The 13,294-nt window shown below is 42.3% G+C and overlaps 1 protein-coding gene across 1 annotated transcript; it reads left to right on the forward strand.

The window, feature by feature from the left end:
* Positions 1-2,326: 2,326 nt before the first annotated feature.
* On the forward strand, positions 2,327-4,099 carry LOC113349496 (UPF0481 protein At3g47200-like). Its single transcript, XM_026593470.1, has one exon. It carries the CDS (start codon positions 2,327-2,329, stop codon positions 4,097-4,099), a length of 1,773 nt encoding a protein of 590 aa, XP_026449255.1.
* Positions 4,100-13,294: the final 9,195 nt, after the last annotated feature.

Consider the following 13,294-nt stretch of genomic DNA (forward strand, 5'->3'; position numbering starts at 1 on the left):
CCACGACAATTTAAAGATATTTACTTAAAGCAATTTACTTCAGAAAATCTCATGCCACATCTTTATTTCTAGGATAATATTTCCATATAAGCAAGTGAGAACCCATTTTTCGGAAGACAAGTTAGTTTTAACTATGATGTTTATCATGTTCATGTTTCATTGCATAATTTCAAAATGAAAACCATCTGCCCATGCTATTGATAATCCTCCTTCCCTTCCTATAAGTTCTACCATAAAAGAATTTGGATATGCCTCTAGTAAATATTTAACTAAGGTTCTGTTGGTTTGTTTCTCATAAGAAGATGATTTCAAGTTTATCCATCCTGGTTTATTGTTTTAGGTGGTTCCGTGTTAGAGGGTTACCACATCCTTAAACATGCAGGCAATGATTCTCATTATAAGAATCTAAAAAGAAACTATTGTGATCAGAATAAAGCTTTTCAAAATTGAACATAAAAAGAAATAACAGATTAAATACTTCTAGAGAGCTCGCAATTTGGAATGCACAAATGTAGATGAATATAAATTAGGTAATAAAGCACGAACTAGATAATATGGTATAAATAGAGATCCATTATAATTAAAAACCCGAGATTCATCCGGAGTTGTTGATGAGGGGGGCGATGGGAGAGCTAGGGGAAGATAAAAACCTGAACTTTCCTTGCGTTCTTTCAAATTTGAGCCATATTGATAAATTTCAGCTAAAAAAATCCTTGCAAACTGGGGAAAAATTTCACTGTTGGGGGAGGAGAAGTTGGAGCCATTTGGGAAATCAGGAATGGAGATGCGGAGCTAAGGTTAGGGATAGAAAGGAGAGAATTAGAGATTGATAATTTAAAAACAGGGCCAAAAGAGAGTTAAGGATAATCCGAAGAGGTGAGGAATCAAAATCATTTGAAGATGATGAATCGAAAAATCCCCTTACATTCTGGTACATAGAGAAAGATAATCTTCTGGCAGTTAAATGAGATAAAATGATTCGTTCAGACTAGGTAACATTATGTCTTGAAGAAGTCCAGAGATGGGAAAATAATCCGGTTGACTGGGATTCTGGGAAGCAGAGCAGAAGGGGTTGGGAACGGATCGTTAGCTGGAACATGAATAAAGGGGAACTGATTAAACTGGTTCTAAGGGAAGTTGAATGGATAAGTTCCTTTTTTTTTTTGGAAAGATGAAGGTTATATTAAATAAAAAATAAAAAGAAAAGGGTACAAGCCTAGGAACATCACACCATCAACTACATATGAAAGGCTGTATCCCAATGAAAAAGAACTTGATTTACAGATACAAATCTAAAAACATCACTATCCGAAAGCCATAAGACAATCTTCTGCTTGATTTGCAAAGTAAGTTCCTCAACTTCCATGGCCCTGCCTCCAAAAACCCTTCGATTTCTTTCAATCCACAAATGGCACATTACAGCATAACCCATCTTCCACCAAACCTCCCTACACCTGCCTTGTAAATTATTATTCCAAGCTTCGAAAAAATTCTTCACAGTATCCGGGGAAATCCAATAGATTCTAAACGCGTTAAAGAAATAAGACCAAACTTCATACGCATATTGACAACATATAAGAATATGATCTCCTGTTTCAACCACCTTCTTGCAAAAAGGACATTTATCATCTTGCACATCCACACCTCTATAGTTCAGCATACTCAAGGTTGGTAAAGAATTATGAGAATTAGCCCATAACATAAAACTTACCTTTGGAGGAATAGTTTTCTGCCACAAGTACTTGTCAACACCTTGATCATCAGTATTATCCAATTGCACTTCATAACATTTCTTCACCGAGAAACCACCCAAGATGTCCACCACATCATTCTCATCATTCAGACTGTCTGCATAGCCCAACTCGTTATATAATAAATCCCATTCAAGTTGCTCATTTGAATACAAACCTCTCCTAGTCTGACATTGTAATCTGCCATCCACCACCATATCGGCAACTGGAGCTATGGATAAGTTCCTTTGCCAACTGCTAAGGGCATTTCTGAATCTGAGTCGAGAAGTGAGCCGGGTTACTGGGCCAGTTACCGAAGATGGGGTCCCTTCAAAGTTTGTAAGGGCTTCAAAGAACTTAGTCAACTCATGCCAGATAGCTAGAACATGCTACTTTAAGTAATGCCGACTACATGCAACGAAGTTGCCTAATTATCTTTTAAGGAAAATACGAAATTCATCCAAAATACACACTGGCTTACTGTATTTTAATTTTGTGGTTTCAGTTCAATTATTTTGTTCTTGTGCCTTCAATCAAATGAGTGTATGTAAGTTGTTTGTCGTCTGACGAGGAAACTGAAAATTAAGGGGAAACAAATGGGAGGTTCAGGTCAATTCACGCCGCCTTACTATGATGCGCAAGATATGATTTTAGCGGAAGACGCTAATAATAATGATCAACGCAGAAGCCCAACGGGTGGTGAAGTTATTGGCACAGAACAAGAAGTTTCAATTGAAGTAGTAGAAATGATAGCTGATTCTGTAATAAAAAAGGTTGAGAGCAGCAGATCTCTTTCCCGTTCTTGGGGAGGATGTTGTATCTACCGACTGCATGAGAAGTTTCACAAAATGAGTGAATCATATGTGCCAGAGGTTGTCTCAATCGGTCCCTTCCATTGCAAGAAAGAAAACTTAAAGTCAACGGAAGAATGCAAACTGCTCTATATGCATGATCTTCTTTGTCGTACAGCTGAAAAGAAATACAAAGATGTTACCGAAATCAATAATGATGATGTTAACAAGGGTGAAGAGATAGAAGACGTTAGAATTCCAAGTAATGAAAAGAGAGAAAAGATCGAAGAATTGGTTCGCAAGTACTCACCGTCAGGAACCGCAACATCAAACCGATGGTTGATCCCATTGATGTATTGTGTGGAAGCTATTAAGAAGCTAAAGCCAAAAGCTTGTGAATGTTACTCGGAGCCCATTATGCTCAAGAATGAAGAATTTGTGGAAATGATGGTAATTGATGGTTTGTTTATCATCGAACTCTTGCAAAGGTGTGCAATGAAGCGTAAGAACAATGTCAAGGATGATCCTTTATTAGGTAAACTATGGGTGTTATCGAGTTTGACTCGAGATCTGTTACTACTTGAAAACCAGCTTCCAATGTTTGTCCTAAGGTGCCTGTTCAATTTAACCTCACTGGAGGATGAGCTTGAAGGTAAATCACTTAATATGCTCGTTCTTGGTTTCTTTAATCATTTGATGCCTAGAGATAAAGAAGTTCTTCTGATGCAATCTCTAAAACACCACCATGAAAGCAAGCATTTACTCAATCTAATTGCTAAGACATTTCATCCTCCTCCTGTTGCGAGAAAGGCTCAGTCTCGATGGAAATTCTTGCAAATCGCGACAAAGATGAAGCCCAAAATGCCCATCAATTCTGTCAAAGCAGACAACTTATTTAGCCGAGGTGTGTGGGCAAAAATGAACCAAGCAGGGTTCTCCAAGTTCATCAAAGGCAGCTTCACATCTGCCACCCATTCTTCTCGTCCTCTTGCGGATGTTGAGAATGGCGCCTATGCATCATCATGGAAATATATACCAAATGCGACAGAATTAAAACGCGCAGGAGTTAAATTCAGAAAAGGTTCTACAGAGGGAAGTGTATTGAATATCGAGTTCAATGACGGAGTGTTAGTAATACCTCCTATAATTATTCAAGATAAAACAGATTTACTCTTCAGAAATATAATTGCTTACGAGCAATGTTCAGATGGGCGCCATATGTACATGACTTCTTATGCTTTCTTGATGGACAGTCTTATAGATTCAGCACAAGATGTCGAGATGCTCCGTAACAAAGGCATCATCACAAATATCTTAGGCAGTGATGAGGATGTTGCAAATCTCTTCAATAAGCTCTGTTGTGAGTTGATTATTGATAACTTCTATTATTCTCGACTCCGTGATCAAGTGAAAGATTATTATAAAAAGCGTCGTCATTTTTGGAAAGGCATTGTGAAACGAGATTATTGCAACAATCCATGTCAAGTTCTTTCTTTGGTTGCTGGATTCTTTCTCATTGTTCTTACATTCACAGGCGCCGTGTTTGCAATTCTTTCTTTCTTTGTTCACAAGTCTTGACCAAAGGAAATGTCATTGGTGCACCATGTAACACGGATTGACTTTAATCATGTTGTATAACTATGCAATTGATTCGCAATTAACTAGCTAGTTTCTAGTATTTTATTTAGGTGGAGAAGGAAATGCAAAATTTTCAAATAAAGGTATTGTTTATTAATTCGCAATTAGAGTTCGATCGAGGTACTTTAATTTGCTTAGCATTATCTAATTTGAGCGTGAATATCAGCCCTGCAATCGAGGTCTGCAAGGAGGTACTTTGATTTTTGATAATTGCGCCTCTGCAGGTAGGTAGTGTATGGCTTAGCTCCGCGAGTACGGGACCAAGATTGTTTGTCTGATGTGTACCTGCATTTGAGTTTTCAGGGGACTCCATGACCGCATACATTAAACTTGACTGTTGCCATTTTGATGAGCCCATTCCAGCCGATGTTACGTAATTCATGAACAGTATTACTTATCAAACGCACAAGAAATGGTTAAAGCTTGATCTGTACAGTGACAAAAATCTGTGAATATTAAAACTGAATTGGGATACAGTACAATTTTTATACAGTTGACATACTAAGATCTAATGGCTAGCTATTTCATCGACCGATCTAGTGTTGAATGGAGTGACCAACACCCGGACTATGTCCAGGTGATGTTGGTCGAAAAGCTTCCAGACTTATTGCACCTGATTTTGTAATTGTATTGTGTTGGATCGACGATTCTTTGCCACCAATAGTTGCACCACCATGAACGTGATCGTCTGCTGCTGGAGCTTTGATCTCCTTTCTAAGTGCATTATGTGCAGTATGATGAGTTCCATGTATAAAATACTCGACTTCCTTCTTTACCTTCAAATGCTTTCTTCCATCAACAAGGAAGCTTTCATGTGACAGAATCACCATAACTACTAGAACATTAATCAACATGAACTTCTTGACTTTATCCATGTTGAGAAGAGTCTTGAGACTGAGAGTGAGTGAGGGAGTGAGTGAGTGAGTGAGTGAGAGAGAGAGGAGATGAAACCACAATAGCATCTGTGAACACATAAAACACGGGGCCATCCAAGTGTTCACAAACAATACTCGCATACGTCCTAACTCTAGAATTGTACATCGTATGCATGACGGGATGATTATATTGATTCATCGACTCAAAGCCTTCGGGCTTGTCATTGTCTAGTCGAATATTATCATAAATAATGTTCGTATAAGGAAATAAATCAAGAGACAAGTATAAATATAAAGCATATGAAGTTTAACGCTGAATGTAAGGTGCTGAAATGTAAATGAGACAGATTTACGTGGTTCGGCACTAAGGCCTACGTCCACGGGGTTTGGTGTTTCACTATGTACTGAATGGTTACAAAGATAGTCGAATGACTTTAGAATATACATAGGTCTGCGGAAGTAGGTGGGTTACTTACTCTTCCTATTTCTCTCTCTTATATTCTCCTCTAATTGCTCTCCAAAATGGTCTGCCCCTTCTCTCTTAGTGGAGAGGGGTATTTATAGGGAAGGAACGTGGGTCCCATCTCTGAAGTGCCGTTGTAATCTTATCTTCTTGTGCTTTGTGCCTATTACGCAGAGGTATTCGGTATATGTCGCGGCCTGAGCTTGAACACTAAGGGTTATCCTCGCTTCTTCCACGAGCTGATCGACACGTGTATATCTCTTTGGTATTTAATGCGGGTAGATGGATGTCTGCTCGTGTCAGACAAGTGTCTCTTTGTCTGGTCACATCTGTGTCAGCCAAACTTCCTCTCGGCCGTTGATCTGGGATCTTCCTCGGGATTGGGTGCGTTAATATCCAAGGGGTATTATCTGGTGCTCCTCTGAGTCATCATACCTCTGTGGTCCTCTGTCCCTGACCGTCAGATCTGCTGACCGATGGCATCTTCTGATGAAATGCTTGCTATCATGTTTTGATGTCTCGCTTCGCATGCCTTCCACGTGTCTTTTTCTGTACACGTGGAGGATGATGAAAGGTGTACATACAATTTGCCCCTCTTCTTCTAACTTGGGCGTATTTTGCAATTTTGAAGAAGAAAGGTAGTCCTACACGTTTCCCACTTTGCATTAATTTCTCCCGTAACTGCTCCTTGGTACGAGGAGCAGTTATTGTCTTCTCTAGCTTCATAAATAGGAAAGAGAATGTGAAAAAAAACTTTTATCCTCTTCTTGTCAGTGTTCATTCTCTTCTTGTTCTCTTATTCTTGTTCTTTAGTCATTTACTATCACCGTTCTTGTGAGGAATATAGCATTCAATTTTCTGTTTTTTTCTTCTGCTTCTTTCGTTCTTGATTGTTGCTTCCCCTGTATCTGTCGATATCTCCGATCCTCCTTTCTTCCACTGCGGTTGGTGCTTGTCGTCCTCTTTTATACAGGTATGGGATTTTTCATCAGTTGTTCACCATTGTTTTATCTGTGTATCTATTCGTTTGTCTCCTGCTGCTGTGTTCTTGGTTTTGTGATGAAGATCATACATGTCGAAGCATATATGCTTGCCCCTGTTCTTTGTTACAGCGTCTGTGAGTCTATATATGAGTATTATCCCTGGATGGAGTATTTTTTAGTTTCTTAGGGTTTTTCATGTTTATCCGGATGAACCATCAATTATGGGTTTTTTGATCTTTAGTGATCTCCTCGTATTCTGCTCTAAACTGTTTTTGTGTTTCCTTGTAGATATGTCTGATCGTCCGCGGGGTCCTTACCAAACTCCGCCGTCTAGTCCGCCAAGGTCCCCTCCGCGTAGAGATCCTGACAGATCTCCACTTGGGGAAGGTCCTCACAAGTCTTCGCAATCGGATCCTCGGGGTCATAGGGTTTCGTCTTCCTCCGGTGTGAAGATTATGCCTTCTAAAAAAGGGGATATGCCGAAGGGTCCTTATGGGTCTAGGTATGCTGTTAACCGCGCCCTTCTCGTCCTCGTGAAGATTCTAGGAGTACACAGGCTCCTCCTCGTGATGACTCTAGGAGTACGCGGGCTCCTCCTCCTCGTAATGAAGTGGTGGATGCTCCGCCCCTTCGTTCAATGACTCCTCCTTCAGTGCCTCCGCAGAAATCTCTGTCGCCTCCTCCCGTGGTTTCTTTCAAAGAGAAGTACTCCAAGGGTACTATATCGAGAGATGATCCGTCTACAAATCTTCCTTCTAAGGAAAGCTTCGGAATTGGGTCCTACTTCTGATTCCGCAGACGAAGAAGAAACTGTCCCCGTGATACGCAACATTTCAGTTGGTAAGAAGAAGGTCACTTTCAAGTATATTGATCTTGAGATGTTCAAGGAAAAAAATGAACTCCAAGCTTTTGAGGTTCGCTTCTATGCTCCTGACGATGATATCACCTACGAGCTCCTTGCTAATTATCAGTTTGACGAGTTTCATCTGTTGACTACGGTTGGAGCCTTCGAGGCGGGTCTTATGTTACCCTTATATAAGTCGGGTGACTCCTTTTATTATGACGTGTTGGCTAGTCGCGAAGGCTCTTCTACGAACACTCATAATCGTTCCGTGTCACAACTATCTGGGAATTATCTTCGTTCACTGAAGGAATGTTATCTGCGGAGCAAGGGAGAGACTATGATGACCTGCTATGTTCCAAATCCTGCTGAGAGAGAGTGGTACACTCCTCAGAACTTTAACAGTTCTTTTGGGGATTATGTCAACAACAGAAACCGTAAGCCGTGGAGTGTTAGTCTTCGTAATATTGCTGCTCCCCGTGGTGAAATTCGTCTTTTGAGTGAGGTGAGTGATGCCAAGCTGAAGTATGTTCATGGTACTGAGGGATCTGCTAAACGGAAACTCTTTCCTGCTCGTGAAAGGATTAAGCGTGACCATGATTATGAATGGCATGCTACTGTTATTGAGGTAGTTGGTCCTTGGGCTTACGGATGGATTCCGGGTCCACGTGGTTGGCGTCCTTCTGAAAATAGCAAGCCTCGTGAAACTCCTCCTGCTCGTTATGGAGATTTCTGTCCTTGGCGTCCTAATTTCGCGGGCATGAATTTTCCTTATGCTCTTGATGTCGTTGATGGAGATGAGGAGGAGGTTTCTGGTGCTATCCATCCATCAAAGAGTGCTGCTGCTGCCAAGGTATAGTTTCTTCTTATATTCTCTATCTTTTTGCCCCTTTTTCCTTGCTTGAAATAATTTTCATTTTTGAAGTAAGGGAAAAAATGAGCCTTTGTGGGATGTATACTGGTTTGTAGGTGTCGAAGAAGAAGAAACTTGGACCCAAGCAATCTTCTACTGCGGTTATCAGTGAGGTTGAGGGTTATGAGGAGGTTACGAGTCCCGTAAACCAAGGGTATGGTGAGGATGAAGAAATGTCCAACGGAGAAGAGCGTACCGACACTTCATATCCTGATGACGAAGGTGGTAATGAAGAAGAGGTTGCCGCGGGTGGTGATGGTGAGGCTGAAGTTGTCGCGGGTGGTGATCTTGAAGAAGAAGTTGTCGCGGGTGGTGATGGTGACGAAGAAGTTTGGGTGGTAATGGTGAGGCTGAGGGTAATGTTATCGTCGGTGGTGCTGGTGGGAGTGGATCTGCCCCTGTTGGTGACGACATTGTTGGTGTGTGTACTTTGCCCGTAATTTCCCCAGAATTCTCTTTCGGTAGAATATATTCCGCGAGGGAATCCTTCGATGTGACTGCTGCCATGGGTCTTGCCGAGGACTTCTCATTGATTTCCCCACATGATGATTGGGATGTGCTTGGGGACATTGGAAAAGAATGTACCACTGATCGGAAAGCTGAGAACGCTGGTGGTCATGCTGAGGGTGGTAATGTCGAGACTTGCGCGGGTGAGGAGATAACCGCCAAGGGGAAGTCTGCGGTTGAGTCTCCTTCCGAGGATTTTCCTTTCTTGCTAATGCCTGAAGGTGAAGATGCCATTTTTGCTTGGCTAAAGAAGAAGAACCTGATGTTCGTCCCTAACCCTGCCCCCGTGGTCACTGGTGAGAAGAATTCCGACGCTTATACTCGTCGAATGATGCAGCTGTCTTCTGAAGCCCGCGTTGCTGAGATGTGGGAGAAGGATCTTAGAGCTTCGGAAGCTAATTTAGTGGTTGACCCTCCCTCATCTGTTGCTGATATGATGGCCATAGCTGATGGGTACCAGTACGGTTTTCCCTAGCAGCGTGTCTTAGAGGTAAATCCTTGTACTCTTATTATGATATCCGCGCATTGTACTCTTTATATGATATCCGCGCATTGTGTTCTTCGTGATATATGATTCCTTTGGTATGATAATGTTTGTTGTTTGTGACATAGATGATGAGGAGCGAACATTATAATCATGTTCTATACCAGTTCTTTAAAGCAAAGTCTTTAAAGTTGGAGGCCAAGCTTCGTCATAGGGAAGAGGAACTGTCTGCGGCTGAAGCGAAAATAAATGTTGGGTAATGCTGAGGAGAGTCTTCATTCAGAGCTTGCTATAGTCCGCAACGAATTGGAGCAGACTCATAGAAGTGTCTCGTCCTTCACAAGTTTGTATTTTACGGATTTTTCGCTCCTTGTGATTCCCTATCTGTATTTTGGTGTTATGTCTGAGTCTCCCCACCCTATCTTCAGTGGATGGAGTCCCCGAGTTGATATGGCTTCGGAAAGAAAGGGAACGACAGAAATCCCGTATTGCAGAGTTGGTGGGTAAGTTGAAGAGTGAAGTCGTAAAGTGGAATGCTCGTGCTGATGATCACAACGCCTTAACAGCTGAGTGGCGTGAAAAGCGAACACTTATGGTGGATATGCAAAATAAGTACAATCATGACCGTTGTTTGTTTAATGGTACGCTGCTATGGACGCGTGACAACCTGCGTGATGCTCGAGAACATGCTTCAGACTTAGAGGATAGAGTGCGTTTTTAGAAGGAGAGTTACAACAGGCTCGTTCTTTCTTAGGCCCTGGGGTTAGGGATAGTATGCTGCGTCTTTCCGAGGAAAGAGATAATGCTAGGGCCGAGGTTGGTGCACTTAGTAAAGCTCTATCAGCGCCTCGAGCGGATGTTGCTCGCCAAGTGGAGTCTTAAAGAGATCTTGAGATGAATGTGTATTGACTTCATAAAAGGATGGGGGAGGTGAATGATGAAGTCAACCATCTTCGTCACTTGGATTCGATGAAGCAGGTAGACTTAGACGCCAGTTAATTTGCTCTTACGAACCTTCAAACGGATTATAAGAAACTATCCACCGAATATGACTTTCTTGATGAGGCTCGGGATGCTGTTGTCAATGAGTATGAGGAGGCTTCGGCTAATGTCGAAGGTATAACCTCGTTTTATCGAGTGTGATTCTGTTATTTCTTCGTTTTAACCCCTTGGTATTTTTTGTTTTCAGCACTCGAGGGACAGCTTCACGCAGCAAATGATGAGCTTAAAGAGACTCAATCTGCCTTAGTGCAGCAGGAAGGACAAACCAATTATTTCAAAGGGTTGGACGCGTCTTGTGAGGAAGCAGCGGAGATTGCCTCCAAAGAGGCGGAACGCCTATCTGTATTGCTGTCTCAAGCCCACCAGCGGACCGTTGTTATCACTTATAAGGCTCGATGTCAGTTGGATGAAGAGACCAACAAAGTCCTGGATAAGATTGAACTTGGCCTTAGAGTCGAACATGGTCTTGTCAAGAACTATCCGCGGCGTCCCCTTCCCGCTCATTTTCCTGGTTCTTCTGGGCCCTCTTCAGGTGGTAGCGTACCCTCCTCTCGCAGAGACAACCCCGTTGATGGAGCTGTATCGTCCAAGTAGGTTTATTTTATTAGTCATAGAAAGTTGATCCTCGTTGATTATATAATTTCGGATCATCTTTTGATGTGTTTTCTGTTTTATCTTATTTTCCGAGTCTTGTAATCAACTCTTTATGAAATGGATCATCCTTTTGGCGTACCTTCGTGATCGTCTTGAGACCTGTCACCCCGCTGGCGAATCCTGGGCCAGAGTATTCCCAAACGGTGGGGGCCGAGGCAGCGTTCTAGGATATGGAATGCTTAATTGAAAATATTTGCGTGCACCCATTCCGTCGACCCACTGCCTTAAAATTGGTTGGGTATCTCTTTCTGCTGGGTGCCTTCCCCATGGTCTTACACTCATAGACACTGATAGGGGAGCCCTGAGAGATTGTAGATTAACTACTTTCCCCAATATTGTTAATAAATTTTGTTTACTTGAAGATTTACCAAAAAGCTTGTTTGATTGATAGGTTGAGGCCTGCTACTCCTCGTCCAGAGATAGAAACATGTAAAGCGGTTACGCTGCCTTCTTCTTATGGTATTCTCCACGCAGATGCAAAGATGCGCTGCTCCTATGGGTAGTACGGTTTGAGCCATTTAGCATTCCAAGGGTGTCGGAGGACCTCGCCTTTCAGATTGCGAAGATAGTAGGAACCATTTCCCGTAATGTCGTGTATTATAAAAGGTCCTCCCCACGTAGGTGCTAACTTTCCCCATTTATTCTCTCGTTGATACTGCGGGATTGTTCTTAGCACATATTGCCCCTCTACAAAGTTTCGAAGCTTTACCTTTTTGTTGTACTCCCTCGCTAGTCTCCGTTGATAATTTTCCATCTTCTGCAATGCTGCTTCCCTCCTTCCTTCCAGGTCGTCCAGTCTCTCTAACATCATGTCTGTTGTGAGATTTTTCTCCGATGCTTCGGTCTTTGTGGTTGGCATGAGGATCTCTGTTGGGATGACTGCTTCAGCTCCATAAGTGAGGAGAAACAGGGATTCCCCAGTGGAAGATCTTCGTGTTGTCTTGTATGCCCATAATACATTGTGTAGCTGTTCACACCATCGCCCATTGTGTTAGTCTAATTGCTTTTTGAGTATAAGGGCGAGGGTCTTGTTGGTAGCTTCTGCTTGTCCGTTGCTTTGAGGGTATATGGGGGTGGACTTGTTTTTCCTTATTTTGAAAGTGTCGAAGAGCATGTCTATGTTTTTCCCCTGTAATTGTTTACCATTATCGGACACGATTTCCGCTGGTATGCCGAACCTGCAAATAATGTTTTGGAATATGAAAGTAAACACGTCCACGTATCTGATCCTATCTAAGGCTTTGGCTTCCACCCATTTACTGAACTAGTCCGTGGCTACTATCAAAAATCGTCTTTTCCTTGATCCTTCGATGAAAGGCCCCACGATATCTATGCCCCATTTTGCGAATGGCCACGGACTATCCACATAATTCAACGTTGTTGCTGGTGCATGTATCTTTTTGGCGAAATGCTGACATTCTTCACATCGTTGGGACATTCTTGCGGCATCTTGTACCATTCTGGGCCAGTAATATCCTTGCATTTTTGCTTTGTCGTCTAGTGATCTCATGCCACTATGATTTCCTGCGTCACCATAATGGATGTCGTTTAGAATTCGATGCCCCTCTTTCCTGGATAAGCAACGTAGTAACGGTCTAAGGAAAGATTTTTTGTACAGGATTCCATCCCGAAGGTCATATCTTCCTACTTTGGAGAGTATTTTCCTGTTTTATTTGTGATCCGCGGGTAAGGTTCCATCCTTGAGAAACGCATGGATCATCATTCTCCAATCATCTTCGTTGCTGAAATCTTCGTCTTGATTTGCTCTTGATAGGATATCTTCTTCGTCACAATCGTCACGGATGTCTTCTCCCACCTGATCTTCAATATTTTCTTCCACTGTATCTTGATTTGTAGCAAAGGAAAATTGTGTTGCAATCGAGGGTTCGTATACCCTTGTGATTTTGATAGCTTCGATACTCTTGTCCTTCAGCATGGATGATATATACGCTAGGGCATCCGCGTTCCTGAGATCCCTTCTGCATAAGTGTCGGAACTTGATGTTCGGAATTTGTGATGCCAATGTTTGGACCAAGGCCATGTAAGCTGAGAGGGTGTCGTCGTACACATTGTATTCGAGCCCTATTTGCCGTATGACAAGTTGCGAATCACTTGTCAGTCTTACATCGGTTACCCCCATCTCTATTATTAAGCGGAGGGCATGTACGACTGCCTCGTATTCGACGATGTTATTAGTATGCTCTTTGAATTCTAACCTGAGTGCCTGTACGATCCTTTCTCCAGTTGGGGTGGTGATGACAATGCCTATTCCTTCCCCTTCCTTATTTTTGGAACCGTCAACGAAGACTTCCCATTGTCTTTGACTTGCGGGTTCGAGGACATCAACTGGATCCTTGCTTTCTTCGTCGGCTTCTGGTATTCCCCTAATCTCTTCGTCGTTTTCCAGGGGGAG

Source organism: Papaver somniferum, chromosome 1, assembly GCF_003573695.1.
Source record: "Papaver somniferum cultivar HN1 chromosome 1, ASM357369v1, whole genome shotgun sequence".
NCBI classification, from domain to species: Eukaryota; Viridiplantae; Streptophyta; class Magnoliopsida; order Ranunculales; family Papaveraceae; genus Papaver; species Papaver somniferum.

Bases quoted from the DNA above. Each gene is read 5' to 3' on its own strand.
- LOC113349496 (XM_026593470.1), top strand. From the start codon at position 2,327: ATGGGAGGTTCAGGTCAATTCACGCCGCCTTACTATGATGCGCAAGAT.